The 26,652-nt window shown below is 52.1% G+C and overlaps 2 protein-coding genes across 2 annotated transcripts; both read right to left on the bottom strand.

The window, feature by feature from the left end:
- Nucleotides 1-209: 209 nt before the first annotated feature.
- Nucleotides 210-4,971, bottom strand: LOC132320255 (olfactory receptor 14J1-like). The gene is made up of 3 exons (XM_059832526.1): nt 4,918-4,971; nt 906-1,511; nt 210-227 (listed from the first exon to the last, which is right to left on the bottom strand). The coding sequence occupies exons 1-3, from the start codon at nt 4,969-4,971 to the stop codon at nt 210-212; spliced, it is 678 nt and encodes a 225-aa protein (XP_059688509.1).
- Nucleotides 4,972-7,838: 2,867 nt separating this feature from the next.
- Nucleotides 7,839-8,777, bottom strand: LOC132320254 (olfactory receptor 14A16-like). The gene has a single exon (XM_059832525.1). The coding sequence runs from the start codon at nt 8,775-8,777 to the stop codon at nt 7,839-7,841; it is 939 nt and encodes a 312-aa protein (XP_059688508.1).
- Nucleotides 8,778-26,652: the final 17,875 nt, after the last annotated feature.

The raw sequence follows: 26,652 nt of genomic DNA, 5'->3' as shown, positions 1-26,652 counted from the left end.
GCACTCTGAGCTTGTCCCTCAGAATCCATCAAGAACCCCAGAAGAGCCAAAGTCCTTTTGAGAGAGCAGCTTCTTGGGTCTATTCCTGACACCAGATTTGGAAGGGGTGCCCAGCCTTCTGGCCCTGTCCTCAGGAGCCTTTTTGGTTATGGTGGTGCTAGTAGAGAGGCCAGCTCTGACACAATGGTTCCCATGGCCCACCCGTGCCTTCAGCCACAGGGATGGCCCTGTAGAGACAACAGGACTGTCACAAATTACACAAGATCTTAGGGGTGACACAAAGGCAAGGACACAGCACGACAGTGTGGAAGTGAGGAGAGACCAGCACTGAAAAGGCCGTGTTCTGCTGCTGTCCATGGCCATGGCTCCAGGGAAGCAGCAGCCCCTACTCAAAGGCAGCAGAGGGGGAGTGCCCACCGAGGCAGCAAGGGGCAGCCCCATTGGCCACGGGGATTGCTCCTCCATGGGGCAGCTGGGCATTTGCCTCCTGAAATCCTCCTGCATGCTGGGGCTGCTCCCCCAGCTCCAGAGGAGATGCGGGAGATAGGAATTGAGGCAAATAATTTTCTACTGCTTTCTTTATTGAGTTTATCGAAAGAGAGAGCCTGGATCCACATGTACATTCAGTATTTAGGTCAAGAAAAAACAAGTAGAAGGCCAAGAATAATAACATCACAGGTACAAAACAAAAATCAAATGCAAAATAAAATAAAAAAAAACAACCACAAAGTAAAAATAAAGACACATATGAAGAAAAGTTAGTCCTGGCTTTTCCTAAGATACAGTGGGAGCCCTAGTGGGATAACGGGCACCTTATTAATCTGAAGTCGAGCGTATTCAAACAGTTTCTGCAGGGCTTCTATGATTTCCTTGTTCCTCATGCTGTAGATGAGGGGGTTCACTGCTGGAGGCACCACCGAGTACAGAACTGCCAGCACCAGGTCGAGGGATGGGGAGGAGATGGAGGGGGGCTTCAGGTAGGCAAAAAATGAAGTGCTGATAAACAGGGAGACCACAACCAGGTGAGGGAGGCAGGTGGAAAAGGCTTTGTGACGTCCCTGCTCAGAGGGGATCCTCAGCACCACCCTGAAGATCTGCACATAGGACAGCACCATGAAAACAAAACAGCCAAAAACTAAAAAAGAACTTAATATAAGAAGCCCAACTTCCCTGAGGTAGGATTCTGAGCAGCAGAGCTTGAGGATCTGGGGAAGTTCACAGAAGAACTGGTCCAGGGCATTGCCTTGGCAGAGCGGTAGAGAAAATGTATTGGCTGTGTGCAGCACAGCATAGAGAAACCCACTGCCCCAGGCAGCTGCTGCCATGTGGACACAAGCTCTGCTGCCCAGGAGGGTCCCGTAGTGCAGGGGTTTGCAGATGGCCACGTACGCCCAAAAGGAGCTCCAGCAAAGCTCAGCCAGTGCAGCAGACACTAACTGTGCCTCATGATTGAGCTGGTGGCCATTCCTGAAGTATTTCCTTAAAACTGGAAGCTTCCTGGAAGTTCCAGCCTTTTGGACAAGGTAATTTTCTTCTCAGTTTCATGTCTGACTCTCTCCTCTTATGAAATACATTGACATTCTTCATAATTTGTTCAAAGAGGAGAAGAAATCCCAGCATTGCACAATGATCAAGGAGAGAACTTGACACATACTAATCTCTGTGTCTTGATCCCCATCTGCTGAAAGAGGACAGAGGATCATCCTGAACAGGTAACACTCTGCCTCGGGGCCAGGAGTAAGTGAAGCACCGCAAAGGTCTGTCCTGGGACATGCAAGACATAGATCAGCTGGAGCAAGCTCAGCGGAGGGCTATGAGATGGTTGGGTTGGGGGCAGGCTGGAGCACTTGCCATCTAAGGCAAGAGTGAGGGAGCAAAGCTTGTTCAGCCTGGAGCAAAGAAGGCACCAGGGGATAAGAAGAAATGTTTTCCCCATGAGGTCAGTTGCCAAGAGAGGTTGTGCCATCCCTATTCGTGCAGGTATTCAAGTCTTCTTCCACCCTGCCTGTCATCTCCTCCCATTGACCAAAACAGTCTTGCTCCTGCAGGAGCCAAGCAAGAGAGCCATGGCACCAGCACAGACTCTGCATCCCCTGAGACCTCTCTTCCCTACGGGGAAGGAGAGAGGTCTTTCATCAGCCCCACGCTTCTTTCTCCACCCTCAGCCTTTGCAGTTGCCTCTATCTTGTCTTTGCTCTGATCACATTTGACCTGGAAGCCCACGAGACTCCTGGAACTCCTAACATCGATCTGGCGTTCACCACAAACCTGGATCCCAACCGGTCATGGAGGCATCAGTCATGCAGTGCCCCAGCTGTGCCACCCAGGGCAGACTTTGTCACTCCACTGCCAGCACCGCTGATGCAGTGCCCATGTCCTGTCCTTCTGCCACAGAGTGCCCAGGAGCCCCAGACAGCCCCAGCTGCCTCGGGGGCTGTGATGAAACCTTTCAGCAGCAGGCTGAGGTGGGGTGGCAGGAGATGGGCCCTTGGCACTGCCTGGGCAGGGAGAAGCCAGCTCCCCTCTCTTGGGGCTGGGCACAGCTTGTTCCCAGGAACCTCCCTGAGGAGCACACGTCTTCTGTATCTTTCTGTGCCCTTGCACAGGTGGCATGGGGACTAGGGCTCCTGGGGCAGAGCGGAAGAAGCTCAGCTGGGAGAGTGTTAGAGGGAAGAGCTAAAGGTCCCTGCCTCAAGCCCAGGGTCTGGCAACGTTTTCCCTTGGGCTTTTACAGAGCATCTTGCTCTTCTTCCAGCCTGCCCCTGCCTTCCCTGTGCTCAGGGCAGAGTTTGCCCAGGGCTGGGCACAGCTTTACCCTGGGAGCTCCCTCAGGAGCTGCTCCTGGTGATCCTCCACCTCTGCCCTGTCAGGAGCAGCCAAGCTCAGGCTGCTGGGTGGATGTGCACAGGCAGTGAAAGAGGGACAGGCTGCCCAGGGGGAACACCGAGACTGTGTCTGTGCATGCAGGGGTAGAGTTAGGGCAACTTGAGTTAGAGCTCAGCTGGAGCTGGAACCAGCAAGGGCTGGGTAACCAGAACAGCTTCTCTGAGGAAAGCAATACCAAAAGCTATTGGTACCAGCTAAGGAAGATATGTAGCTGTTGCTGAGTGGGGCAGGGGACCTTGTAAGCAAGGACATGGAATGATTTGAGGTATTCAGCACCTTTTTCCCCTCAGCTTTCACTGACAAGCTCTGCCTGAGGCTTCCCAGTTTCCCAAGCCTCCCAGCAGAAAGTGTGGGACCTGAGCACCCAGTCCCTGCACAGCCCAGCTGCGTCCCACACGGGCCCAGGAGACAGCCATCTTCCAGGACCTCTTGGGCTCTGGTCCAGAAGAGGAGCCATGCTGGGCTGGCCTTTGTTCCTTAGTCAGGATATGGAGATGTGCTGGAGGATGGAGCTGGCCATGGACCGCCCCACAGCCGGACTGAGCAGCCAGCACTGGAAACGAGTGATGTGAGGGGCTGCCCTGGCACAAGTGTCCCCCAGCAGCTTCCCTGCGTGTCCAGGGAGCAAGGGATCAGACCGAGCTTCTCTTCTGCACCTTCCACACCTGGTTTCTCTCCAGCAAGTCCTGGCTCTTCACTGTGAGTGCAATGCTTTTAGCCCACACACTGCCCGGTCACACTGAAGAGCGCGATGCTCAGCTCCATTTTTCAGACAAGGTCAGCCCCACTCCCACCTCTCCCCAGTACCCACCACAGGGAGTTACAGAGCTCTGCGATCTCCCACCAAAGCCTGAGCTCCTTTGAAGGGAACAGCAGTCCCAGGAAGATGGGGAGGAGGGGCATCAGGGAGGCGGGTATCAGCCCTCCCATCAGCCCCAAGACAGGAGGCCAACAATGGCATGAAGAAGTGGAGGCCAATGTACACAGGCTCCTTGTATCCTGGAAAATCCTAAACAAGATATCCTTTGCCTTCCCTCCATTCCCGCTGCCAGCCTTGCTCCCCAGGACAGCACAAAAGCCGTGATCCTGGGACTCCTCCATCAGCTCCTGCTGCCCCAGCCATAGAGCAGCCAGCCCTGGACTTGCATGTGCAGAAATGGATTTCTCTTTCTTCTTTAATCCACAAGCATGAGAGGTGTTTGCGTGCTACACCAGATCCAGGCCAAAGTTTCTTTACTGAAGGTGCATGAATCACTCTCCAGCATCCCTCCCTGTGCCTGCTGGGTCCCTGTGGCCTCCCCTGGGATTGCAGAGTCCTCAATTACCTTTGCACACTTGGATTTAGTGTTTTCCCTTTTTATGACTATGCCTTGGGTGGTCTCTCATTTTGTGAAGCTTCCTACTCACCCCTGGGCACACGCTGTCCCTTCACATCCCCTGAGCTCTCCCCATGCACCTCCAGAAAGAAGGAGTGTTGGCCATCAGCCTATAGCATGTGTGGCAGCCCAAGGCAGGCAACCGCGGGACAACTCTCCAACTCTCTTTGCACTCGGCACTGACACCTGAGCCCTGGATCCAGACCTGGGTCCCCAACAGAGCACACTGGGGTGCTGAGCTCATCCTCCAGGTCAGTGGGGAACCAGACGAAAGCCAGAGGATCTTTCAGGGTGCGGTTGAATTACAATGTCCTTTCATGATCTTTTGACTTCTAGCCTGGTCTTCAGGACCTGCACTGAAGGTCTCTGCAGTGAGATGACTCTTTTGAAAGACATAGTATTGGGGAGCCAGCTCTGATAATGTTGTCAACATTTACCAAATGCTTCAAGGCCAGACACAGCAGGTTTAGCCACTAGCAGAGCTGGGATGGATCCAAACATTTCTGTAGGAACATAAGGGTGACAGAGACCATAACCACAAGGAAAACCAAGCAGATTGCAGACCTGCCCTTAGGTACCATGTGCAATGTCATGACTGCATAGGGCTGGGCAAGTTATGAGAGATGATACATGGCTACGAAATCGTTTTTCTCACTGCGTCCTTGAATTCTCTCTCCAAAGAGTGGAGGGCATCGAATTCCAAGAGCATGATTTGACAGAGAACAAGTGTCTAAAAGAGATGGAGATGTCCCCCTCTGTTAACCCCTCTTTCTGTCCCTAGGCAGGGACAGCAAGAGGTCCATTTCCCCTTCTGTAGGGCAGTGACCCCGCTGAGCCAGTGCAGGTATCCAAGGCCTGGTTGGAAACCCTCGGACTGGATGGTTGCAGATGTGCACAAGAGAAGTTCCTGCCTGCGAGGTCTTGTGCACATCTGCAGTGCAGATGTGCACAAGAGAAGTTCCTGCCTGCGAGGTCCTGGCCTGAGCTCCTTCTCGAATCAGTGGGGATGGAGGGGGGCAGGTAGTTACTCACGCAAAAGTCCTGGTGGCATTTGAGGTGCCGGGGCCATCCAAGACATGTACAAGTGTCTCAAGCCCTGACAGAGCAATTTGGAGTGACCCACAGCCTTCCTCTGCATCAGCACCAGAGATGAGTGGGCCTCCACTGAATGAGGGTGACATTAATCACTCTCCAGCCTCCCTTCCCCATGCTGCCGGGTCCACGCTGTCTCTTCTGGCATTGCAGAGTCCTTGTTTCCCTGTGGACACACCAAGTCAGCACTTCACCTTTGGTGACTCCACCTTGGCTGCTCTCTCCCTTTGTGGGGCTCCATTCACTGCCCACCTTGGGCACCCTCTGCCCCCGGAGAGCCTGGGGGATCTCCAGGCAGCTCCAGTTTCCCCTTGGGAACGATGGTGTTTCTTGCTGCTAAATAGGAGTTCATGGAATCAGTTTCCTAATACCGTCCTTGAGCTCCTGGTTCCTCATGCTGTAGATGAGGGGGTTCACTGCTGGAGGCACCACTGAGTACAGAAATGACACAACCAGATTGAGAAGTGGGGAGGTGATGGAGGGGGGCTTCAGGTAGGCAAACATGTCAGTGCTAAGAAACATGGAGACGATGAGCACAGGAGGGAGGCACGTGGAAAAGGCTTTGTGCCTTCCCTGCTCAGAGGACATCCTCAGCACCACCCTGAAGATCTGCCCATAGGAGACAATGATGAAAACAAAACACCCCAAAAATGGAAAAGCACTAACCACAAGAAACCCAATTTCCCTGAGGTATGTGTCTGAGCAGGAAAGCCTGAGGATCTGGGGGATTTCACCAAAGAACTGCTCCGGGGCATTGCCTTGGCAGAGTGGTAGCACAGAGCTAGCATGATGAAGCAAGTAAGTTCAAAGTTCAAAGACGACAGAATGACTGTGATTAGTAAAATGTTGGGTAGAATTTGGTTTGAACATCTGCAATGTATAGATGTAATGGAGTAATTTCTGTTTCCTTTGTAGCCACTGGAGGACGTCTTTAAAAGTCGGATTTCTTAGACTCATCCCTCCATGCTTTTCTGAAACAAATGGACATTTCCATTGGAGAAAACCATGCTCTTGGAGATACTCTCTGCTAGAAGGGGTTATTTGTGCTGTAAATCTGTGGAAGCAGAATAAAATCTCCTGGCTGAAATGTTGGATAGCTCAAGTATTAGGAATACAAGGGTGTATCATGCACAGACAAACATTTTTCGTTTGCAGAAAAAAAAGACTATTCATGGTTTATTCACTTGCATTCGCACTCAGGAAGAGCATGGAGAGAAATCTCATGTTTGAGAAGAGTGCATGGGAAGGTAAAAAAGGACCTTGTCATGTCACTATGCTGTTTGCCTGAGAAATGGATGACTGAGTCGGACCAGGGTAGCCTTACAACACGCTATAGCCAACAGCACAGAGCACCCCTTCCAGAGGAGGTAATTTCCAGCAAGATGATTTTCTCCAATGGAAGTGTCCATTTGTTCAGCTCGTTCAGCCTGGAGAATAGAATGGTCTTGGAGTCTGTCGTGGTTTAAGCCCAGCTGGCAACTAAGCACCACACAGCCACTTGCTCACTCCCCCCAGGTGGGATGGGGGAGAGAATCAGAAGAGTAAAAGTGAGAAAGCTCGTGGGTTGAGATAAAGACAGTTTAATAGGTAGAGCAAAAGCCGCGCAGGCAAGCAAAGCAAAACAAGGAATTCCTTCACTACTTCCCATTGGCAGGCAGGTGTTCAGCCATGTCCAGGAAAGCAGGGCTCCAGGGAAGACAAACGCTATAAATCCGAGTATCCCCCACTTCCTTCTCCTTCCCCCAGCTGGAATTGCTGAACGTGACGTCATGTGGTATGGACTAACCCTTTGGCCGGTTGGGGTATGCGCAGTGCCTATTTGCTGGCAGGGCAGCCCGAGGAGCAGAAAAGGCCGTGATGCTTTGTAAGCCCTGCTCAGCAGTAACTAAAGCATCGGTGTGTTATCAACACAGCTTTAATCACAAATCCAAAACATAGCTCCATAAGAAATTTAACTCCATCCCATCCAAAGCCAGTACAACAGGGCATCATGAATCACGTTCCAGTATTACATCCCTTGCCCTTCGGCTTGCTAAAGCCCATTCTGGGACTGCAGAGTCAGAGGAGCTTCACACTCAGCTCCAGAAAATTTATCAGGAAAAGGAGCTGAGAAACTGGATTTTCTGCTGGTGCCTTTCTTTTTTTTTAAATTACAGAGGGAGTCTGGCTTCTCATGTACATCAGGTCTTTGGGCAAGAACAGAACACTGAAATGCTTAAGAATCGAGATTAGGAATAATATTACCACAGGTCTAACAAGGAAGGAAGGAGGGAGGGAGGGAGGGAGGGAAGGAAGGAAGTAGGGAAGGAAGGAAGGAAGGAAGTAGGGAAGGAAGGAAGGAGGGAAGGAAGGAAGGAAGGAAGGAAGGAAGGAAGGAAGGAAGGAAGGAAGGAAGGAAGGAAGGAAGGAAAAAGCTTATGAACAAGAGATCATGCAGCTATTTTCTGTGACTATGGTGGGAGTCATAGGAGAAAGACAGCTACATCACTGATGTTGAAATATAGTATATGGAAATAGTTTCCTCAAGGCATCCTTGAGCTCCTGGTTCCTCATGCTGTAGATGAGGGGGTTCACTGCTGGAGGCACCACCGAGTACAGAAATGACACCACTAGATTCAGGAATGAGAAGGAGATGGAGGGGGGCTTCATGTAGGCAACCATGCCAGTGCTGATAAACAGAGAGACCACGACCAGGTGAGGGAGGCATGTGGAAAAGGCTTTGTGCCATCCCTGCTCAGAGGGGATCCTCAGCACAACCCTGAAGATCTGCACATAGGACAGCACAATGAAAACAAAACATGCAAAACTAAAAGAGGCATTGAACATGAGAAGCCCAACTGCCCTGAGGTAGTCTGAGTCTGAGCAGGAGAGCTTGAGGATCTGGGGGATTTCACAGAAGAACTGCTCCACAGCATTGCCTTGGCAGAGTGGTAGTGAAAAGGTATTGGCCGTGTGCAGCAGAGCACAGAGAAACCCACTGCCCCAGGCAGCTGCTGCCATGTGGATGCAAACTCTGCTGCCCAGGAGGGTCCCGTAGTGCAGGGGTTTGCAGATGGCAACGTAGCGGTCGTAGGCCATGACAGTGAGAAGAAAATATTCTGATGATATAAAAAATAGAAACATAAAGCCCTGTGCAGCACATCCCCCATAGGAGATGGCCCTGGTGGCCAACAGAGAATTGGCCATGGATTTGGGCACAGTGGTGGAGATGCAGCCCAGGTCGAGGAGAGAGAGATTGAGGAGGAAGAAGTACATGGGGGTGTGGAGGTGGTGGTCGCAGGCTATGGTGGTGATGATGAGGCCATTGCCCAGGAGGGCAGCCAGGTAGATGCCCAGGAAGAGCCAGAAGTGCAAGAGCTGCAGCTCCCGTGTGTCTGCAAATGCCAGGAGGAGGAACTCGGTGATGCAGCTGCCATTGGACATCTAATCCCTTTCTTTACTGCCAAAGGAGGAAAGCACACTCACAAGTTAGGACAGCTCTGAGCAAATCGCTTCCCATTTGTGCCCTTCAAAACCCAACCCCTGAAAACACACAGTGCCTCTCTCCTTTCTTTCAGAAACTTCTTCCCTTTCGCTGCCTGGAGCTCTGGTGTATGCTGGCCAAGGGTGCCGTGAGGAGTGGAGCTCTGCCTGTGGGCTCCCAAGGAGTTATCCCTGCTCCACAGCAGGGGGGACCTGGGAAAGGGGGTGACAGCTTCTGAAAGTCACTGTTCACCTCATCTGTAATCCACTTCAGCATATTCCTGCACAAGAACATAAAGGAAAATCTTGGATGTCCTAAAACTGTATTGACATGAGCAGAGCCAGCTCGCTCCTCAGCCCTCCACACTGCATTGTCCAGAGACCCACAGGTTAGGGTGGGCTGAAAGGCTTTGCTCCCATGGACACAGCTGCATGGCAGTACCTGCAGCGTCGGGGTGTGAGCTGCCCCTGAAGCCCCCTTGTCCCCAGAGAGTCTGAAGGGAAGAGCAAAGGCAGCATGGGCAGGATGGGAAGGTGGAGAAATGCCCCAATGCCTCTGCTGAGGGAGGACGGTGACACCGAGATGGCACTTGGAAGTTTCTCCTCCTGAAGGGTCAGGCTCAGCCTGAGATCCCACTCCCTTGATGGCAGAGGCTCTACTGGGCAGGAGAGGAGACCAAGGGATTGCTCTGGGGAAGGGAACTGCCTGCAGCAGCTGTCCCTGCTGGAAGCTGTCCCCACCTCTCCTCCCTGCCAGCGCTCACAGACCCCATCCCATCCGCTGTGTGCTCAGCTCTGCCCTGCAGACACCTCCTGGCAGCAGGGAACTGCCCAGGGCATCTCCGTGTTGGCAGGTCCTACAGGGCAGATCAGATCTATACTGAAGAGGACACAAAGGTGATGTTTGGGCGTTCTGCAGGCTGAGGGGGGTGAAGGGGCTTGACAAGGTTCTTTGAAGAGCTGTAGATCAAGCACTGTAATGCTGTACAAGTCTCCTACTCTGGGGCAAACCTTACACCATTTTCACCACCACCAGCACAGCAGGAAACTGAAGGTAAAGACCCTGGAAAGCACCTTCACTCCCAGGTAGCCCCTGCCTTGAGGTGCTTCTGGAAAAGTGCCCTAGGAAATGGGTTGAGGTGATCCGGAGCTGTGAGCAAACCTGACCCACGCAGCACCCTCTCGACAGGAGAAGAACCCTGCCCTGCCCTGCCGGGGGTCATTCCTTCCACCCACAGCTTCTCCCCACAGCACTGTGGGGAGCTCCCCGAGCAGGCTGAGTGCTGACCCTGGCAGGTGGAAGAGTCCCTGCTCCAGCACACAGTGGCCTGGGGTGCAGGGACCCTGCTTGGAAGGACAGCCCTGGGCACCCCTGGATGCACACCCGCACTCACACCCATGCAGCCCTCCCCAGGAGAAGGCAGCCGTCATGCCCTGTCCCTCTGATGGTGCAGCAGAGAATCCCTGATCTGGAGCATGTCCTCCTCCTCTACACCAGAGCAACATCCCACAGGTTTTGGGCTATGACAGCTTTACGAGATCCCTGCAGGAACTGCAGCTGCATTGCCGTGCAGCCAGAGACTTACTGTGTCAAGGGCTGTGAAGATTTCTCCCCCAGTGAGCTCTCAGAGTCCTCGCACTCCCAGTTGCCTTCAACCTCTCTGCCTTGCTCGTCTCTTCTCGGTGCCTGCGGGCAGTGCCCTCAGCCCTGCCATGCTTTGCAGAGGAGCTGCTCCTGGGCAGAGCTGTCTCTCTGCAGCACTGCCTGCTTGCTATGAGCTCCCTCCATCCCAGGAGCCTGGCCCAGCGCAGCAGCAGAGGACCAGCCCAAGACATTTTAATGACCCCTCTGGTGGGTTTTGGGGCCGAGTCCATGAACCTCAGACACTAAGAAGAAGTTGAAGAAACCTCTCAAGAAGTCAAAGTCAGATGTAAACTCCAGAGTTTCTTGGAGTGTTAATGGGTCCCACTGAGGATCGTTACCAACAAAGCCTCCCCAGGGGCTTGTTAAAGCAGAAAACTGGAGGGAGTGATGACAGGTAGGTAAAGGCGAAGTAAAGGTGAATCTGATGATGAGTAATTAATGATGTGTTACATTAAGCAAAACGAACAAGCCCTGAAAAGAAGCCTCTGCATAAGAAGATCCTGTTATTGCTCAGGGCTCTTCCTGGGGCAGTGTGATGTGGGGATGTGCAATGCCAAGTGCAAGACTATGGCATGACCCTCCTGGCTGGGGCAAGGAGGTAATGAGGTCATCCTGAATAAGGTTAAGGTGTCTTCTGGTAGACCTTGGTTGCAGAGACAATAGCCATAGTCATGGTGATGAAGAGGTCATCTCTGTTGGGGGCTTTCAGCCTGTCCACTGTCCTCAGCCATCTACAGCACAGGATGCCCTGTCGTGCCCCACCCCTGCGCCTCTTCCTTTGAAGACTGTTGACACCCAATCCGCTTTTCAATTTCACCGCAATATCTCACCACCCTTCCTGACATCTCCCCATCCTCCCTGGCTGTTCCTTGACAAGGCCATGGGCTGGTTCAGACTCCCTCTGGGTGCCCTCTTGTACCAGTTTCAGGCTATTCCCAGAGCACCCGGAGCCTCCTCACCACCAGGCCAAAGAAGCCCGGGTCCCTCAGCCTGTCCACAAAGCACATGTGCACTAGGCCCTTAACTCCATCTTGGCAGACGTCCTCTGGACCCTCTACAGTTCTACCCCTCTTCTCCAAAATGGGGAGCTGCACACTGGGACATGCCTGGGTGTGTTGGGACACACCAGTGCTGAGTAGACGGGGATGTAACTCAAGCTGTCTGGGTGGCCACGCTCCTCCTAATGCAGCCCCCTCTACAGCTGGCCTTGGTCATAGTGAGCATGCGCCACTGGCTCGCTGGGCGTCCCTCATGGTGCCCAGGCCCTTCTCCTCAGGGTCTCTGCTCAGCACATCAGGTCCCAGCTGGCACTGATGTATGGGGTTATTCTTCCCCCCAGGGCAGGACTGGCCACTCCTCCTTGCAAAACTTCAAGGCGTTTCTGTTGCTCAAATCCCAGAGTTTCCCAAGGCCCCCTGGGCTCAAGCTCTTCACGTTTGGGTGCAGATGGCTCACCCTGATGGGGATGTCTCTCACAAGATGACAGCATGAGGTGTTGCAGGGCACTACAGACAATACAAGGAGATATGAGTTTAATTGCTGACCCACATAGGAATTACCATGGCAACCGTCTCTGAAACACCAAAGGAGGGTACAAAGGCAGTGAAACTGGGACTTGGGGAGAAAAGGTAAACGATTGGGCTGTTTGTGGGTTAGGCTATGTTAGTGGAAATGTATACCTATATAGACACTCAGACAATATGGGTCCCTCCAGGAGCTGGTCTTAGATCCGCCCTCTTACCAGGAGCTGGCCCCAGTATCTCCTCACACCCCTAGTTCATCGACGCACAGACAAGCACAGACACACACACAAATGTGTCCCTCCAGCACAGAATAACAGAAGCATTGAGGCTGGAGGGCAGACAGCTTCCACCTTCCCTGTGCTTCCTTTCACGCTTGGTTTGAGGCAGGAGCTCCTTTCTCAGCCATGCCAGTCTCCTGACAGCTTTGTTTGACTTCCTGCAGGTCCAGGTGGACCATTCTTGGTCTTGAAGAGGAGATCTTTGACCATCAGTCAGGTCTCTCTACCCCTCTGCTCTGCAGGGCTGTATCCCATTGGATTCTTCCAAGCAGGTCCCTCAGAAGGCCAGAGCCTGATTCCCTGAAATCCTGCTCTTTGTTGCCTTCTCTTCTCTCAGGAGCCTCAACTCGACCTTCTCATCCCTGACTTTTACAGCCCGGACCAGCTCTTCCTTGGTGGTAAGTAGGAAGTCCTACAAGACATCTCATCTCACTGCCTCCTCAGTCACCCTGGTCACAAAGATCTCATCAAGGAGCTCCAGAAAGGTCCTGGGTGGTGTGTACCTCGCTATGGGTCCCCTTTCAGCAGGTATTCAGGTATCCATGTCCCCCATGAGTCCCACTGCTGTGGCTGGCACCCCATCCATACCAAGAGCAGAGCACCTCCTCATCCCACAGGATTTTGGGAAATGGAGGTTTTCCCTGCTTGTGGTTCTTTCCTAGACATCCCATGGAGAGTCTTGAACAATTTCCAGATGACCCCCAGAGGCAGAAACCCCCATCCTCAGTCAGCAAGGTCATCTTGGAAGGCTCTGCCTTTGACCCACCTGGGGAGTCCCACACCCAGGTCTGTGTTCCAGCAGCTGGAGCAGGGCTGCCAACATCTGGGACACCAATGTTTGGGTGCGTGCAACAGGCAGGACCATGGCCATAGGGATGCCTGTGCTGGGTAGAGTGAGTGCCTAAGACAGACCTGGGTCTTCTGCTGGAGACACTGCTGGGCTGGAGGAAGTTGATTGGCTTCCTGCTTCCCACCAGCAGCACGAGACTCACAGGGCCTGCCAACCATAGGTCTCACTGCTGCAAGAGCTTAGGAACTCGTGGAGGAGCAGCTGGGTGCAACTTGGCAAAGCAGGCTCTAAGTCCTTGCCAGGCTTGGCTTTCCACCCCATACCTGCTCAGGTTGATCAGGTTACCATTTTCCAGCTGCCACCAACATCAGGTGGGCAGCAGTGAGGACCCCCAGCTCCTACTTCAGTCAGGGGAGCAGTCTCTGGAGGCAAGGCATGTTGTGGCAGAAGAAGACCAACAAGGTGTCATGGAGTCACTAAAGCCAAGCGTGAAAGGAAAAATTGCCTTCATTTTTGACAGAAAGAAAAATAAAAGCAAGTTCATCTGGAGTTGAAGTGTGGGTGAGATCTTAACTAGAGCCAAGAGTGAGTGTGAATATTATCCAGGAAAAGAAAATTCCTTCAGGTGCACTGGATCAAAACAGATCACTCGCCGAATCGCAGAATCAGGCAATAGCTGGGCTTGGGAAGGATCTCTGGAGACTCTCTTGTCCCACCCACCTGCTAAACCCCTCTTCAGCTCAGGTGCCTGATGGGTGGTGGGATCTGCTGAGCCATGGCTGCTCATGGGCCCCTCATCCTCCCAGTCTGGCCTCATGCAGGAGGAGGGGCTCCCATCGGCACTTGGACACGCTCCTGCACACCCAGAGATCACGCTGTGAGCTGCCAGGGGCACTTGCTTCCCCACAGCCCAGCAGCCCCAAGATGAACCCCGGGTGATGGATGTAGCTCTGCCAAATGCACCACAGCTGGGGCACATCTGGAGCAGGGCTCTAGGTGTGATCAGAGATTGAACCAGGGAGGCCCCTACCAGGAATGGCTGCACCTTACAGTTACGGAAGGATGCTGAGACAGGTGGGTACACTTCATGTGGGCAACTACTCCCATCACACGTTCCACATTCTTCACCTCCCCCTAACGGGAACCCTTTGCACACAAAGGGCCGTGATCAAAATGGATCTCTGGATGTGGGAGGACCATCTCTGTCTGCCAGCTGGTCACAAAGTGATACGTCAGCTGGAAGTGCAATGACACGGGTACATTGTTCCTGGAAGACTTGTGAGGAAATGGAGGGAGCACCGGGCTGCGTCAGCCCCCACTCTCCACTCGCTGCATGCACTGGGAAATGGAGAAATGGGTTGAAGTGAGAAGGGCTCTGGGCCCAGTTTAGACAAGCACAGGGTCACACCATCCACCGTGAACATGGGAGATCAGGAATAAGTCCATGGGTGGAGACTTGTGCTGTGCTGGATGGTGCCAGAGGATTGGGCTGGGCTGCCAACGCTGCCTGCAAAAAAGGTCCTACTTTCATGAGCCCTGTGGAGAGAGGTGGACCAAGAGCCTGCCTGTACGAGGGGAGAGGGAAAGTCTTCTTCAGTGTCAGGAAGGATGAGACTCCCAGTGCCGTGAAGAATGAAATTCTTCTCTCTTAGCTTCAGAGGAACAATGCCAGGCTCAAGGTACCTTGGCTCAGTTTAGGTGCCTTAACATAAGTCCCTCCATGGCACAGCCAATTCTCAACAAGCTTCCCCTTCCTTCAGTTCTAATGCCATGTCTCATTGCTCCTAAATCTGTTTTCCTGATTATTGGAGTGGATAACTCAAAGTCCGAGCTCTGATGCTGGCATTTGCCTTGCACTCCTCTCTTGGGAATTTAGACCCCACCATCTGCAGTTCACTGCAGCCACCTGACACCGACCCTCTGCAGAAGAGCTCACGTACCCGTGGTTCCAAGTGCCTATGGCTCTGTCTCAGATATTGGCTCCAGAAGGTCACGACAGGCCACCTCAAGCCTCTCATCTAGCTGGGCCCATTCCTGGAGGAAAAGAGAAGTGGCAGGATTTGACAGTCCTCTTCCCATGGTGCTTCCCCCTGCATCAGCACCCTCATCTCGCTCACATGTGGGGATAGATCATCTGCTGGGCAACCAGCTCAGGTTCCAGATGCCACCCATCTTCTCTGGGGACTTGCTTCTTTTAGCCAACAGCCATTGCTGGCTCTTGCTCCACCTGCTCTCAACCCAACCACAGCTTCATCGCCCTTCTCACCATCAGCACCTTCTGTTCCTTCCAGAGTCGACTCTTGCCTCGCTGAGAGCCACTCCCAGGTGACCAACAGCCTCTGTAACAGTGGCTGTAGGGGAGAGGGAAGGTAGGCATGAAGAGTTACACTGACCTTGTGCCACCAGGAACTGTCTTCTTTGTATCAGCCCTTAGAAAGCCCTGCTAAAGCATCTCCCAAACTGAGTGCTGGCAGGATGCTCTCCTGTAGACACTTATGGTCTGAGTCTCCTGACTTCTGCACCCCTGGGCTGGGTGCTCTGCCTGCCACTGCACGATCAGGCCACTCTCCTACACAGAGGCAGAGTTCCCTGGCACACTTCTACACACAAATGTCTCTACCTCATGCCCTGCCGCTCTTTGGAAAGAAACACCTCTAGGATTCGAAGACATGCTTTAGGGCTGCCCATTGCTGTCACCCTCACTCCTCTGGATATTCACAGAGTGCTGGGGGTGCTTGGGCTCCTCTTCAATGAGGCCATAACCAGAGTGTCCACACATGTCTCAGGACAACAGGTGACACCATCTGGGCCCCAAACACACCCACAGTAGGTCCTCTACTTCACAGTGGTAGCTGGTGTAAGGGCCAACTCTCACTCCCTGCTGTAATACTCAGGGCTGTGTAAGCACTATCAGAAAATGTAGCTCCAGCTCCCCACCTGGTTCCTGCTTCCTGGGCTGCCTCCATAGTGAGGCTCCCATGCAACTATTGCACGTGATTGTGAAACACCCCACAGCATGCAGGATGCCTTTGCATGGATTGGATGAAACAACAGTGCTCCTGGGATGCAGCAGTCACCTTGGGCTGCAGGTTCCTCTCCTCCTGCTCTTCCTGATGACCCACACCATGACCCTGGCTGCAAACCTCTCCACTATTGTGCTGGGGGTTGTTGATGGGCATCTCCACACCCCCAGGTACCTCTTCCTGGGACACTTGTCCTGCTGTAGCTCCACCACCCTGCCGAGGCTACTGTCCTGACAGGGGACAGGGCTGTTTCCATCTGCTGCTGCATCCTGCAATTCTCCTGCTTTGCTTCTCTCACAGGAGCAGAGTGCTCACTCCTGGCTGTGATGTCCTCTCATCACCACATGCCTGGCTGCAGACTGCTGCTCTATGCAGCCCTGAGGAGGGCCAGATCCTGCCTGCAGCTGGCAGCTGGGCCATGGATCAGTGGGGCCCTGGCCATGCTGGCCAACACCTCCTGGCTGTCAGGTATGGTCTTATGTGGCCCCACTGACTTCCACCTCTCCTTTTGTGAGTTTTGCCTTCTCCATTCTCTGTATTTTCATCTCCATTGATTATAAAGTTGCACCTTACCCAGAGGTCATTGACAAGTGGGACAGCATACGGGTGTCTCCCAGGCCCTGTGCCTGTATAAGGTGTCCTCATTGGCCCTGCATTCTGATGCTTTGTTCTTGCCATGGTGTTTCTGAGATTGTTACAGTGGAACTTCCATTCATCACCCCTTCCATTACACTAGTAACCCCTTTTTCTTACCTGCACTGTCCTACGTCTGCTGAAGTTGTTGTCCTGTTAGAGGAACTATGACTCACCATGAGCCATCTGCACATGTACCTTAAATGCTGACATGCTGGAGCTTCAGTGCACAGGGACCTTGAGACACTTGGGGATTTGGCCAACAGAAACCTCCTCAAGTTTTACAAGGAGAAGGGGTGAAGGGGCAAAGTGGCACTGGATGGCCTGGACTCTGACCAGAAGGGCCTGGGCATTATGAGGGATGCCATATGAGCCACTGGGAAAGGCTCAGCATGAATAAGGCCAGCTGCATACGGGGCAGTGTTAGGAGGAGCGTGGCCACCCAGACAAGGGGAGTTATCATCTCCCTCGACTCAGCACTGGTGTGGCCACATCTGCAATCATAGTCTCACAGAATGGTTTGGGTTTGAAGGGACCTTTAAAGATCATCTAGTCCAATCCCTTCTTTTCAGGGACATCTTCAACTAGATCGGATTGCTCAAAGTCCCGTCCAAACTGACCTTGAGCACTGCCAGTGATGGGGCATCCACAACTTCTCTGGGCATGATTTTCCAGTGTCTCACCACCCTCATTATGAAAAATGTCTTCCATATGTCCCATCTAAATCTACACTCTTTCAGTTTAAAACCATTGCCCCTTGTCCTCTCATTACTGGCCCTGCTAAAATATCACTCTCTCTTATTAGACTCCTTCATACATTGGAAGGCTGTAGTAAGGCCTCCTTGGAGCCTTTTGTCTTTAGGCTGAACAATTCCTGGACTTTAGTAAAGCTTTCGACACTGTCTCCCAGAGTATTCTCCTGGAGAAGCTGGCGACTCGTGGCTTAGACAGGCGCACTCTTCGCTGGGTTAAAAACTGGCTGGACAGCCAAGCCCAGAGAGTTGTGGTGAATGGAGTGAAATCCAGTTGGCACCCAGTCACAAGCGGAGTCCCCCAGGGCTCAGTTTTGGGGCCGGTCTTGTTTAATATATTTATCCATAATCTGGATGAGGGGATTGAGTGCTCCCTCAGCAAGTTTGCAGACGATACCAAGTTGGGAGGGAGTGTTGATCTGCTGGAGGGTCGGAAGGCTCTGCAGAGGGATCTGGACAGGCTGGATCGATGGGCCCAGGCCAATTGTATGAGGCTCAACAAGGCCAAGTGACGGGTTCGGCACTTGGGTCACAACGCCATGCAACTCTAGAGGCTTGTGGATGAGTGGCTGGAAAGCTGCCCGGTGGAAAAGGACCTGGGGGTGTTGATTGACAGCTGGCTGAAGATGAGCCAGCAGTGTGCCCAGGTGGCCAAGAAGGCCACCGACATCCTGGCCTGTATCAGAAGCAGTGTGGCCAGGAGGAGTAGAGAGGTGATCGTGCCCCTGTATGCAGCACTGGTGCGGCCACACCTCAAATCCTGTGTTCAGTTTTGGGCCCCTCACTACAAGAAGGACATAGAGGTGCTGGAGTGTGTCCAGAGAAGGGCGACGAAGCTGGTGAGGGTCTGGAGCACAAGTCTGATGAGGAGCAGTTGAGGGAGCTGGGGTTGTTCAGTCTGCAGAAGAGGAGGCTGAGGGGAGACCTCATCACTCTCTACAACTACCTGAAAGGAGGTTGCAGAGAGGTGGGTGTTGGTCTCTTCTCCCAAGCGGCTAATGACACGACAAGAGGAAATGGCCTCAGTTTGCGCCAGGGGAGGCTCAGGGTGGATATTAGGAAAAATATCTTTACTGAGAGAGTGGTAAAACACTGGACCAGGCTGCCCAGGGAGGTGGTGGAGTCACTCTCACTGGGGATGTTCAAGGAACATGTGGACGTGGCATTGTGGGACATGGTTTAGTGGGCATGGTGGTGTTAGTTGATGGTTGGACTTGATGATCTTACAGGTCTTTTCCAACCTTCGTGATTCTGTGATTCTGTGAATTCTAACGCTCGCAGCTTTTCTTCATAGGAGTGGTCTTCCAGCCCTCAAAACATTTTTTGTGATGCTCCTCTTGACCCGCTCCAACAGGTCCATGTCTTTATTGTGCTGGGGCCCCTAGAGCCAGACACAGTGTTTCAGATGAAATAGTATGAGATTGGAGTAGAGAGGGAGAATCCCCTCCCTCCACTGGCTGGCCACACTTCTTTTGATGCAGCCCAGGGTATGATTGGCTTTCTGAGCTGCAAGTGCACATTGCCAGCTCTTGTCCAATTTATCACGCACCAGTGTGCCCCAGTCCTTCTCCAGAGGTTGCTCTCAATCCAGTCATCAACGAGTCTGTATTGATACTGGGCTTTGCCCCGACCCAGGTGCAGGGCCTTGCACTTGGACTTGTTGACCTTCAAGAGGGGCGCATGGGTCCCATTTACCAATTACTTAAACAACTGAATGTTTCTTTCCCAAGGTTTAGGGTCCTGACTATATTTTTCCCCTGGCATATAACCCTTCAGATCATGAATCCCACCAGGGTATGATCCCTGCAGCCCAGGCTCCCACTAATCTTGGCCTCTCCAATACGTTTCTCTGAGTTGGAGACCGGGCTAGGGAGTTGGGTTTGGGTTTAGGCTGCAGACATGTGGTGAGTGTTTCTGCTTTGGAATTCGTGTTGAGGGAAGGGCTAAAGATGAGAGCTCCAGCTTAGGTACTAGGCTTAGGGTACAGGCAAAGGCTTAAGGTGAGCTGCACAGTGCCACGTCTGAGGGGCAAGGGTGGGTAGGCACTCTGCCTGTATCAGCCCTTGTTGAGACCAGAGGGAAACCTCAGCTGCTGAAGACCAAAAGCATCATCACTGTGATGGGCTGGGGATGAGCACGGGCACATCCAAGGGGCTACCTGACACATGACGCCTCTGTCTCCTTTCTTTGTCATCCTGAAATCTCTGCCTCTGATTTTCTGCTCTAATCAGCCCCCAGGGAGGCACGCTTCAATTTCCTGAAGCAGCTTCATCACCCACAGCCCTCGGCAGGCCCTACTAAACCTCCAGGGCTCTTGATTCCTGCCATGGCCCTCCGCGCTCACTGACTCTCCCCTGGGAGCTTGTTAGTGTGCAGCAACTGTAAGGAGTTTAGTCTTGCATCTCAATTTCGGCATGCTTGCAGAGGGACTTCCAGGAGAGACCATCTTGCAGGAAGGCTTTTGCTAAGTGTAATGATGTTAACAAGCACCTGATGCCACACAGGTTCATTTCTTTCTCAGTCCTAACTCAGGAATGCTTTGAACATTGACTGTAAAATGTTCCCACACAACACCCCAACTTCATTTGCTGGAGGTGGGCATGGGATGAGGAGGCACAGGCAGCCAGGTAGATGTGACCACAGGGGGATGGGCAAGGACATCACTAAAGACATGAGTTGTTGCCAAGGCTCTGGGATGGAAATTTGGCCAAGAATAAGGCAAAGTTGATTGAATCTGCCAAACTGTCCCTTTAGCCAATTCACTAATTGTGTGTATATTTATCATTTCTTATCTGTCTGCCAAACATATTTCTTTTATGGTGGTTTGTTACTTGAGGAAGGTCGACCTTATTGGAGGCTTGGACTTGGCATACAGTTGAGGAGTCCATTGGGTCTTTTCATTTTTTTTTTTCACCCTTTACTTCTGTTTGTTCAAAATTAATAAGAATCCTCTGTCAATTTACAGGCAAGTCTCAGGGTAAATCGGGTGGGAATTGGTGCAAAGGAGCTGTAACACTCAGCTGCAGACTTCAGTGTGGAAGTCTGATGTAGGAAAAGAATGCAAGTACCAGGCAGCCCCTGAGAGAAATGGTGGGGCTGGGGAGGTGGGGAGGAAAGGTGTCCATACAGTGGGGGACCTCGAGGAGATGGCTGCTGCTACCTCTCCAGACCTCCTTAGGAGACCTTCTGCATCAATATCAATTGGAGAAAGCTGCTATCACTTCTTCTGTAGAATGAAACAATAATTTTAAAACCCTTTAAAAGTAAAAAAAAAAAGAACAGCCTGCTTTTTAATTGAGTTCTGATTGAAATCTTCCACTTTAATTAGACTCCTGAGACCTTTCCAATTAGCTGTACAAGTCTGGAAGCCCTGAAGAAAATTACGGAAGACATGTGCCTCCTTAGGGCTTTCTGCACTTTAACGAGCCCCATGGGGTATTTGGTGCTGAGTCCATGAGCCTCAGATACTGAGAGGAGATGATTGAAGAAGCTCTCAAGGAGTTAAAGTCAGAAGGAAAAGCCAAAGTGTCTTGGAGCATTAATTGGCCCCTCTGAGGGCCATTACAGACCAAGCCTCCCATTGCATTTGTTTGAGTAAAAAATTGGAGGCTGTGATGACAGGGAGGCAAAGGCACTGTGCAGGGGGATCTGACGCTGAGTAAAACTTGATCTATTTTATCATGGCAAGTGGTCAGCCCTGCGAAGGGGGACCCTGTCCCTCACCAAAGAGCTCAGGGCTCTTCCTGGAGCAGTGTGATGTGGGGTGGGCAATGCTGAGAGAAGGTACCACACCTCCCAGCCTCCCTGGGGGGTGCAAGGAAGTAAGGAGGCCCCAGTTCCATGAGACTAACATGTCTGCTCTCAGGCCCTTGTAGCAGAGCCAGCTGCCATAGCCAAGGGGACAAAGACCTGCAGGCTGTGGACACCAAACTTAGGTCCTCACCTTGCACCCACCGTGGCATCTCCCTGCCTTTTCTGATATCTCTTCTTCCTCCCTGCCTTTGCCTTGAAACACAAAGCATTGCGCTGATCCAGGCTCCCTCTGCGTGACCTCTGGCACCACAGCACTACCCTTCAAGGCACATCTCTTTCTCTTCCTGTCCAGCCTCAGCCTCCCAAGCTGCACTTTGTCATGCTTTTCCTTTCTCATGTGGTTTCCCACTGCAGAGGAAAGCTCCACCATCTCTGAAAACACCCTGAAACCACCTGAAACTCCTAATTTCAGGCTACTCTCTTACTCCCGCACGAGCCTCCACATCACCAGGGCATGGAAGCCCAGGTCCTTCAGCCTCTCCACACAGGACATGTGCTTCATGTTAAACCCACCTTTGCAGGCATCCTCTGGACACTCTCCTGTTCCTTCCCACTCTTCAGAATGGAAAGCCCCACAGGCTTTTACAGGTGTGGCCACACCAGTGCTGGTTTGAGGGGGATGATGACTCCCCGTGTCTGGGCGGTCATGCTACAATGCAGCTCCGTATGCAGGAGCTGCCTGTATTGATGGTGAGCCTTTCCCAGTGGCTCATATGGCATCCCTCATAATGCCCAGGGCCTTCTCCTCAGACTCCAGTCCTGTCCCACTTTGCCCCTTCTCCTTCTAAAACTTGAGGAGGTTTCTGCTGGCCCAATCCCCAAGTGTCTCAAGGGCCCGGTGCACTGACGCTCCAGCACGTCAGCATTTAAGGTACATGTGTGCAGATGGCTTACGAGGAGTCATGGTTCCTCTAACATGACAACTTGAGTAGAGGTGGGACAGCACAGGTAAGAGAAAGAAATGCGAGTTTAATGCAAGTGATGATGAAGGTGGGAAGTACCACTGTAACACTAAGCCAGCTAATCCTCAATCACACTGAACCTCACAGGAACTTCACAACGAGCAGTGAGGTTGACCTAGATCTACGTGCCTCACATGGGCACTACCACTGTTCATCTTTTAAGGACAGGGTCAAGTTCAGTGACAGGAGTGACAAAAAGCAGCATTTGGTGCTTTCCAGAACTTGCAGCAGGCTCCTGCCAGCAGGCAGCAGAGGGGCACGGATGCAGAAGCCACCCTGACAAGAACATTTTGTGTGTGCTGACAAACCTTTTTGGTTGAAGAAGGACGGTGGGAAGGGCCGAGTAGTTTGTCACAACAGGCAGAGCACAGCCTGACTCTTTCAAGACTAGTTCGTGTTACTACAAAGGACAACACAAAGGAAATGTGTGCTAGCAAATGGCCTGGATCATTAGCGTTACTCACGAGCTTTTGGTCCTAGAGATCGAACGATCAAACCGGTTGAATGGGATATGCGTGACAGATGCAGAGGGCAGTGGGGCCCATAAGAACTTGCCTACTTGGCAAAAATGCTTGCAAGGAGCCAGTCTTCCCAAGAAAGGCAATCTGTGAAGTCCTCTTTTGCACAGATGAACACTTGGAAATCCAGGGTGCTGCTGTCCTGCTGAAGGATCACAGCAGGTTTTCTGAAGACAAATAGTGTTACCTGGATCCAGATCTCTGCCAGACTGGCCCAATTATTTTATCAAAATACTGCTCTGATCACAGGAACTGCGTAAAAGTGGATCAGACAATTGCCAGTAAACAAGCATCCCATTTAAGTATACTGCCCATATGGCCTACCCCTCTTTACTACTAACAGAAATCTATGTTCAAAAATACCCAACTGACTTAGGAACTGGGAATCAGGTCATACAGGACCTGCACTCATTGAAAAGCACAGGATATGCGCATACCATCTGCAGATGCCTTCAGTTTACTTCTACCTTCTCCTTCCTTCTCATCCAGTTGAGGATACTACTAAGAGAATGAGCAAATTTTGCCACCACGCACAAAGGCGTGGAGAATACAGTCCTGCCTCAGCACTGGGAAGAGAACTGTCAAATCCTGTCACTTCTCTTTTCCTCCAGGAATGGGCCCAACTCGATGAGAGGCTTGAGGTGGCCTGTCGTGACCTTCTGGAGCCCTTGGTCTTTTGCAGAGCTGCTCTGTCTTCTTCCAACCTTCCCTGCTCCTTGTCCCTCCACCCTCCTCATGCCCAGGGCAGAGCTTCCCCCAGGCTGGGCACTGCTTGAGTGATGCAAAGAGTAGCAAGAAGGTAAGAGTGCTGGAAGCCCAAGGAAAGCCAAGAAAAATGTGGGCCCACTGCTCAGTGGGGCAGGGTGCCTAGTGACCAAGAGCATGTGGAGAGAGCATCAGTGAGCTCATTGGTCATACACGAGTCTCAGTCATGCACGAGGTGAGGAGTTGCAGCCAAGGGATCAGGGGGTGCTGGCTAAAGTCATTGTGTGTCTGCTGCTGTCATTCTGGGAAAACCATGGCAGTGAGGGAGGTTCCTGATGCTTGGGAAAAGGCAAACATCCCACCCATCTTCATGAAGAGCAAAAAGTAGGTCAGGGAACTACAGGCTGGTCAGCTTGATATCCGTCCCTGGCAAGGTGATGGAGCAAATCCTCCAGAAGCCATTTCCAAACACCTGAAGTCCAAGAAGGGGATTGGGAATTGGCAGCATGATCTCAAGAAGAAAAATTGTGCCTGACTAACCTGAATTCTTTGAAAGATAACATGATGGGCCCTCTGAATGAGGAAAAATGTGGATATCATAGCCCTTGACAACTTTGTGAAAATGGGCTGCCTCTAACCTGCACAAAGTTGAAGCAAGACAAATGTCACGTTCATCTTGTCGCTGTGCTGGGACAGCTCCGTGCAACAGGCCAGGCTGGGGATGACTGGCTGGAAGGCAGCGCTGCAGAAAAGGACCTGGGAGTCTGGGTGGACAGCAAGTGGGACAGGAGGGAGCAGTGTGTCCTTGGGATGAGGAATGCCAACTGCACCCTCGGTGGGATTAGCAAAATCACAGCCAGGAGGGAAAGGAAAGTGACACTTCCCCTCTATTTGGGGACCACATCAGGACTGCCAAGTCTAGTGTGGGGCTCTCCAGCACGAGGAAGTCCCTGATAGACTTTGGATAGTCCAGCAGAGGATAGAAAGGTGGTTTTGACTTGAAGCACATTACGTACCAGAAGAGGTTGAGAGAGCTTGTTTTTAGGGGCTGTTTGAGAAATCTTTCAAGAGCCAATCAAAAGAGGAAGGGCCCAGGAAAGGTTGTGGGAGGTCAGTCAATGGAGATATTCTGAATTTGTTGAGAAAATGTCGAGAGCACCTGATCTAGCACAAGCTGTGTGGAAATGGGCTTGGAGTAGAGACAAACTTTGGCAGGAGCTGTGGCATATCGGGTCTGAGTGTCAGTATGGAAGTGGCTTGTTCTTTGGTCATGATGGTGGTGGAGGAGGGTATCAGAGTAGTGCCTGTGTGCACCCCCACTGCACTGAAGCTCTTAGAGCACAAGGCATTATTTTTTCCTTTTAAAACAGCTGTGAGCATTTGTGCAGACCTCACAGGTCTCACTCAGCAGAAATTACTTTGGGATCCAATGGTTCCCATTTACACCAAGGAGAATCCTGGGGTGAGGACATCCTGCAGGGCTCACACATGCTCCCCGCACACTCTCAGCTCTTCTGCAAGAAGCATTGCTGGGCTGGCACTCAGCACATGCTGTGGGCTGAGGAGCACCACAGCCCACCTCCAAGGACAGCCTGGCCAGGGTCTCCTGAGACCCTGCAATCTAGCTATGGTGACTGCTCAAAGCAGAGGCAGGCAGTGTGGGTGCCTGCATGGGCTCAGAGAAGGGCACACAGAAACACCTCACCGCCCAGCACAGATGGACTGTGGCAGTGCCTGCGGGTGACAGAGCTGGGGACTGTGGGGTGAGAAGACCTCAGCTGGGCCAGCCAAGTCCCACTGCCCCAATGGCCCCACAGCCTTGTGGTGCAGGCACTGCATGGACCAGGGTGCATTAGGGGATACAAGATCATCTCCCCAGCACAGTCCCTGTGGCAGCCCTCTCTGCTTCCTCCCCAAGCAGCCTCCTAGTTGGCTTCCTCCCACTGGTGCCTCACTCACTCCCCACCCCAGCAGGATGGGGGCAGAGAATAGGAAGAGCAAAAGGGAGGAAAGTTATGTGTTAGGACAGAAAGAGATTAATAAGTGAAGGAAAGAGGAACAAAGAAGAAAGAAAAAACACAGAAACCTTAAAATAATAAGTGATGACATTACAATCACTACCAACCTCCCACAAGTACACTAGTGCCCCACCAGTCCCCAGATGGGGACCCAGCCAAAACACCCCTCTTCTCTGTTTTTATTGCTGAGCATGAAGCCATATGGCACGGAAGACCTGTTGGGTGTGTTTGGGTCAGCTGTCCTGGCTGTGTCCCCTCCCAACTTCTTGTGCCCCCTCAACCTCCTCACTGTAAGGCAGTGTGAGAAACAGAGATGGTCTTGATGCTGTGCAGACACTGTTCAGCAATAGCTAAAACATTGGTGTGTTATCAACATGGCTTTGGTCCCCAATCCAAAACACAGCACCTTATGGGCTGCTCGGAGGAAAATGAGCTCCATCGCAGGCAGCCCCAGCCAGTGGGGAAGGAGGGCTGAGGTGGAAAGCCTGATCCCCCAAGGATGAAGGAGCTGGGGCAAGGCAGTGGCTGTCCCGGTCTCTGTAGCAGAGGAGGAGCACAGCTGGAGCCAGGATTTGCTCCTTTCTCTGGGAAGAGGGGAGGAAAAAGTGGGGGAAGGGAGATCCAGGGGATGATCTTGTTTTAGCTCTCAGAAAGAGGAACTGCTCCCCCCACTCCAGCCTCTCCACCTCCCCTTGCAGCAGGAGAAGAAAAGGCTTCTTCCTCAGCTGCTCACCTGCTGCATCCCCAACTGATGCCTAAGAAATGGCCGGCTTTTCTAAGTGATGCGCTGAGAGTAGACCTTCATTTGTGGCTGACATGTGAGGTTCATGCTCTGGAAATGTGCATCACAGGGGAAGATGATTCCCATACTGGGAACGCAGAGTCAGAAAGATGCCCTCGCAATGGTCCTTACAAGGATTCAATTATTAGGCCAAATACACATTCTTGTGTCCTCTAGAAAAGAAAATCTTGACACTTCAACAGTTGCCACACATAAGACCAACAAGGTGTTTACTATCAAGGCACAAGCAAACCCATGACACTTTCAACATTGTTTTTTAAACAACGGTATTTACCTCCAAGGACTTTTTGCTTTCTTGCCCTTGCCACTCCACAAGCGATCTCAGTGGCTTGCACTTCTGAAGTGCCAGCTGGTATCCAGAGATTTCAAAGGAG

The sequence above is a fragment of the Gavia stellata genome, chromosome 34, assembly GCF_030936135.1.
Source record: "Gavia stellata isolate bGavSte3 chromosome 34, bGavSte3.hap2, whole genome shotgun sequence".
Classification (NCBI taxonomy): domain Eukaryota; kingdom Metazoa; phylum Chordata; class Aves; order Gaviiformes; family Gaviidae; genus Gavia; species Gavia stellata.
The sequence above is the reverse complement of the archived record's forward strand: the minus strand, read 5'-3'. Positions and strand labels throughout refer to the sequence as shown.

What these genes read in the sequence shown, in the direction of transcription:
- LOC132320254 (XM_059832525.1), bottom strand. Translation starts at nt 8,777, where the DNA reads ATGTCCAATGGCAGCTGCATCACCGAGTTCCTCCTCCTGGCATTTGCA.
- LOC132320255 (XM_059832526.1), bottom strand. Translation starts at nt 4,971, where the DNA reads ATGCTCTTGGAATTCGATGCCCTCCACTCTTTGGAGAGAGAATTCAAG. An exon ending in AGAGAGAATTCAAGGACGCA is followed by an intron (nt 1,512 to 4,917) that starts GTGAGAAAAACG and finishes CTTGTCCAAAAG; the next exon opens with GCTGGAACTTCCAGGAAGCT.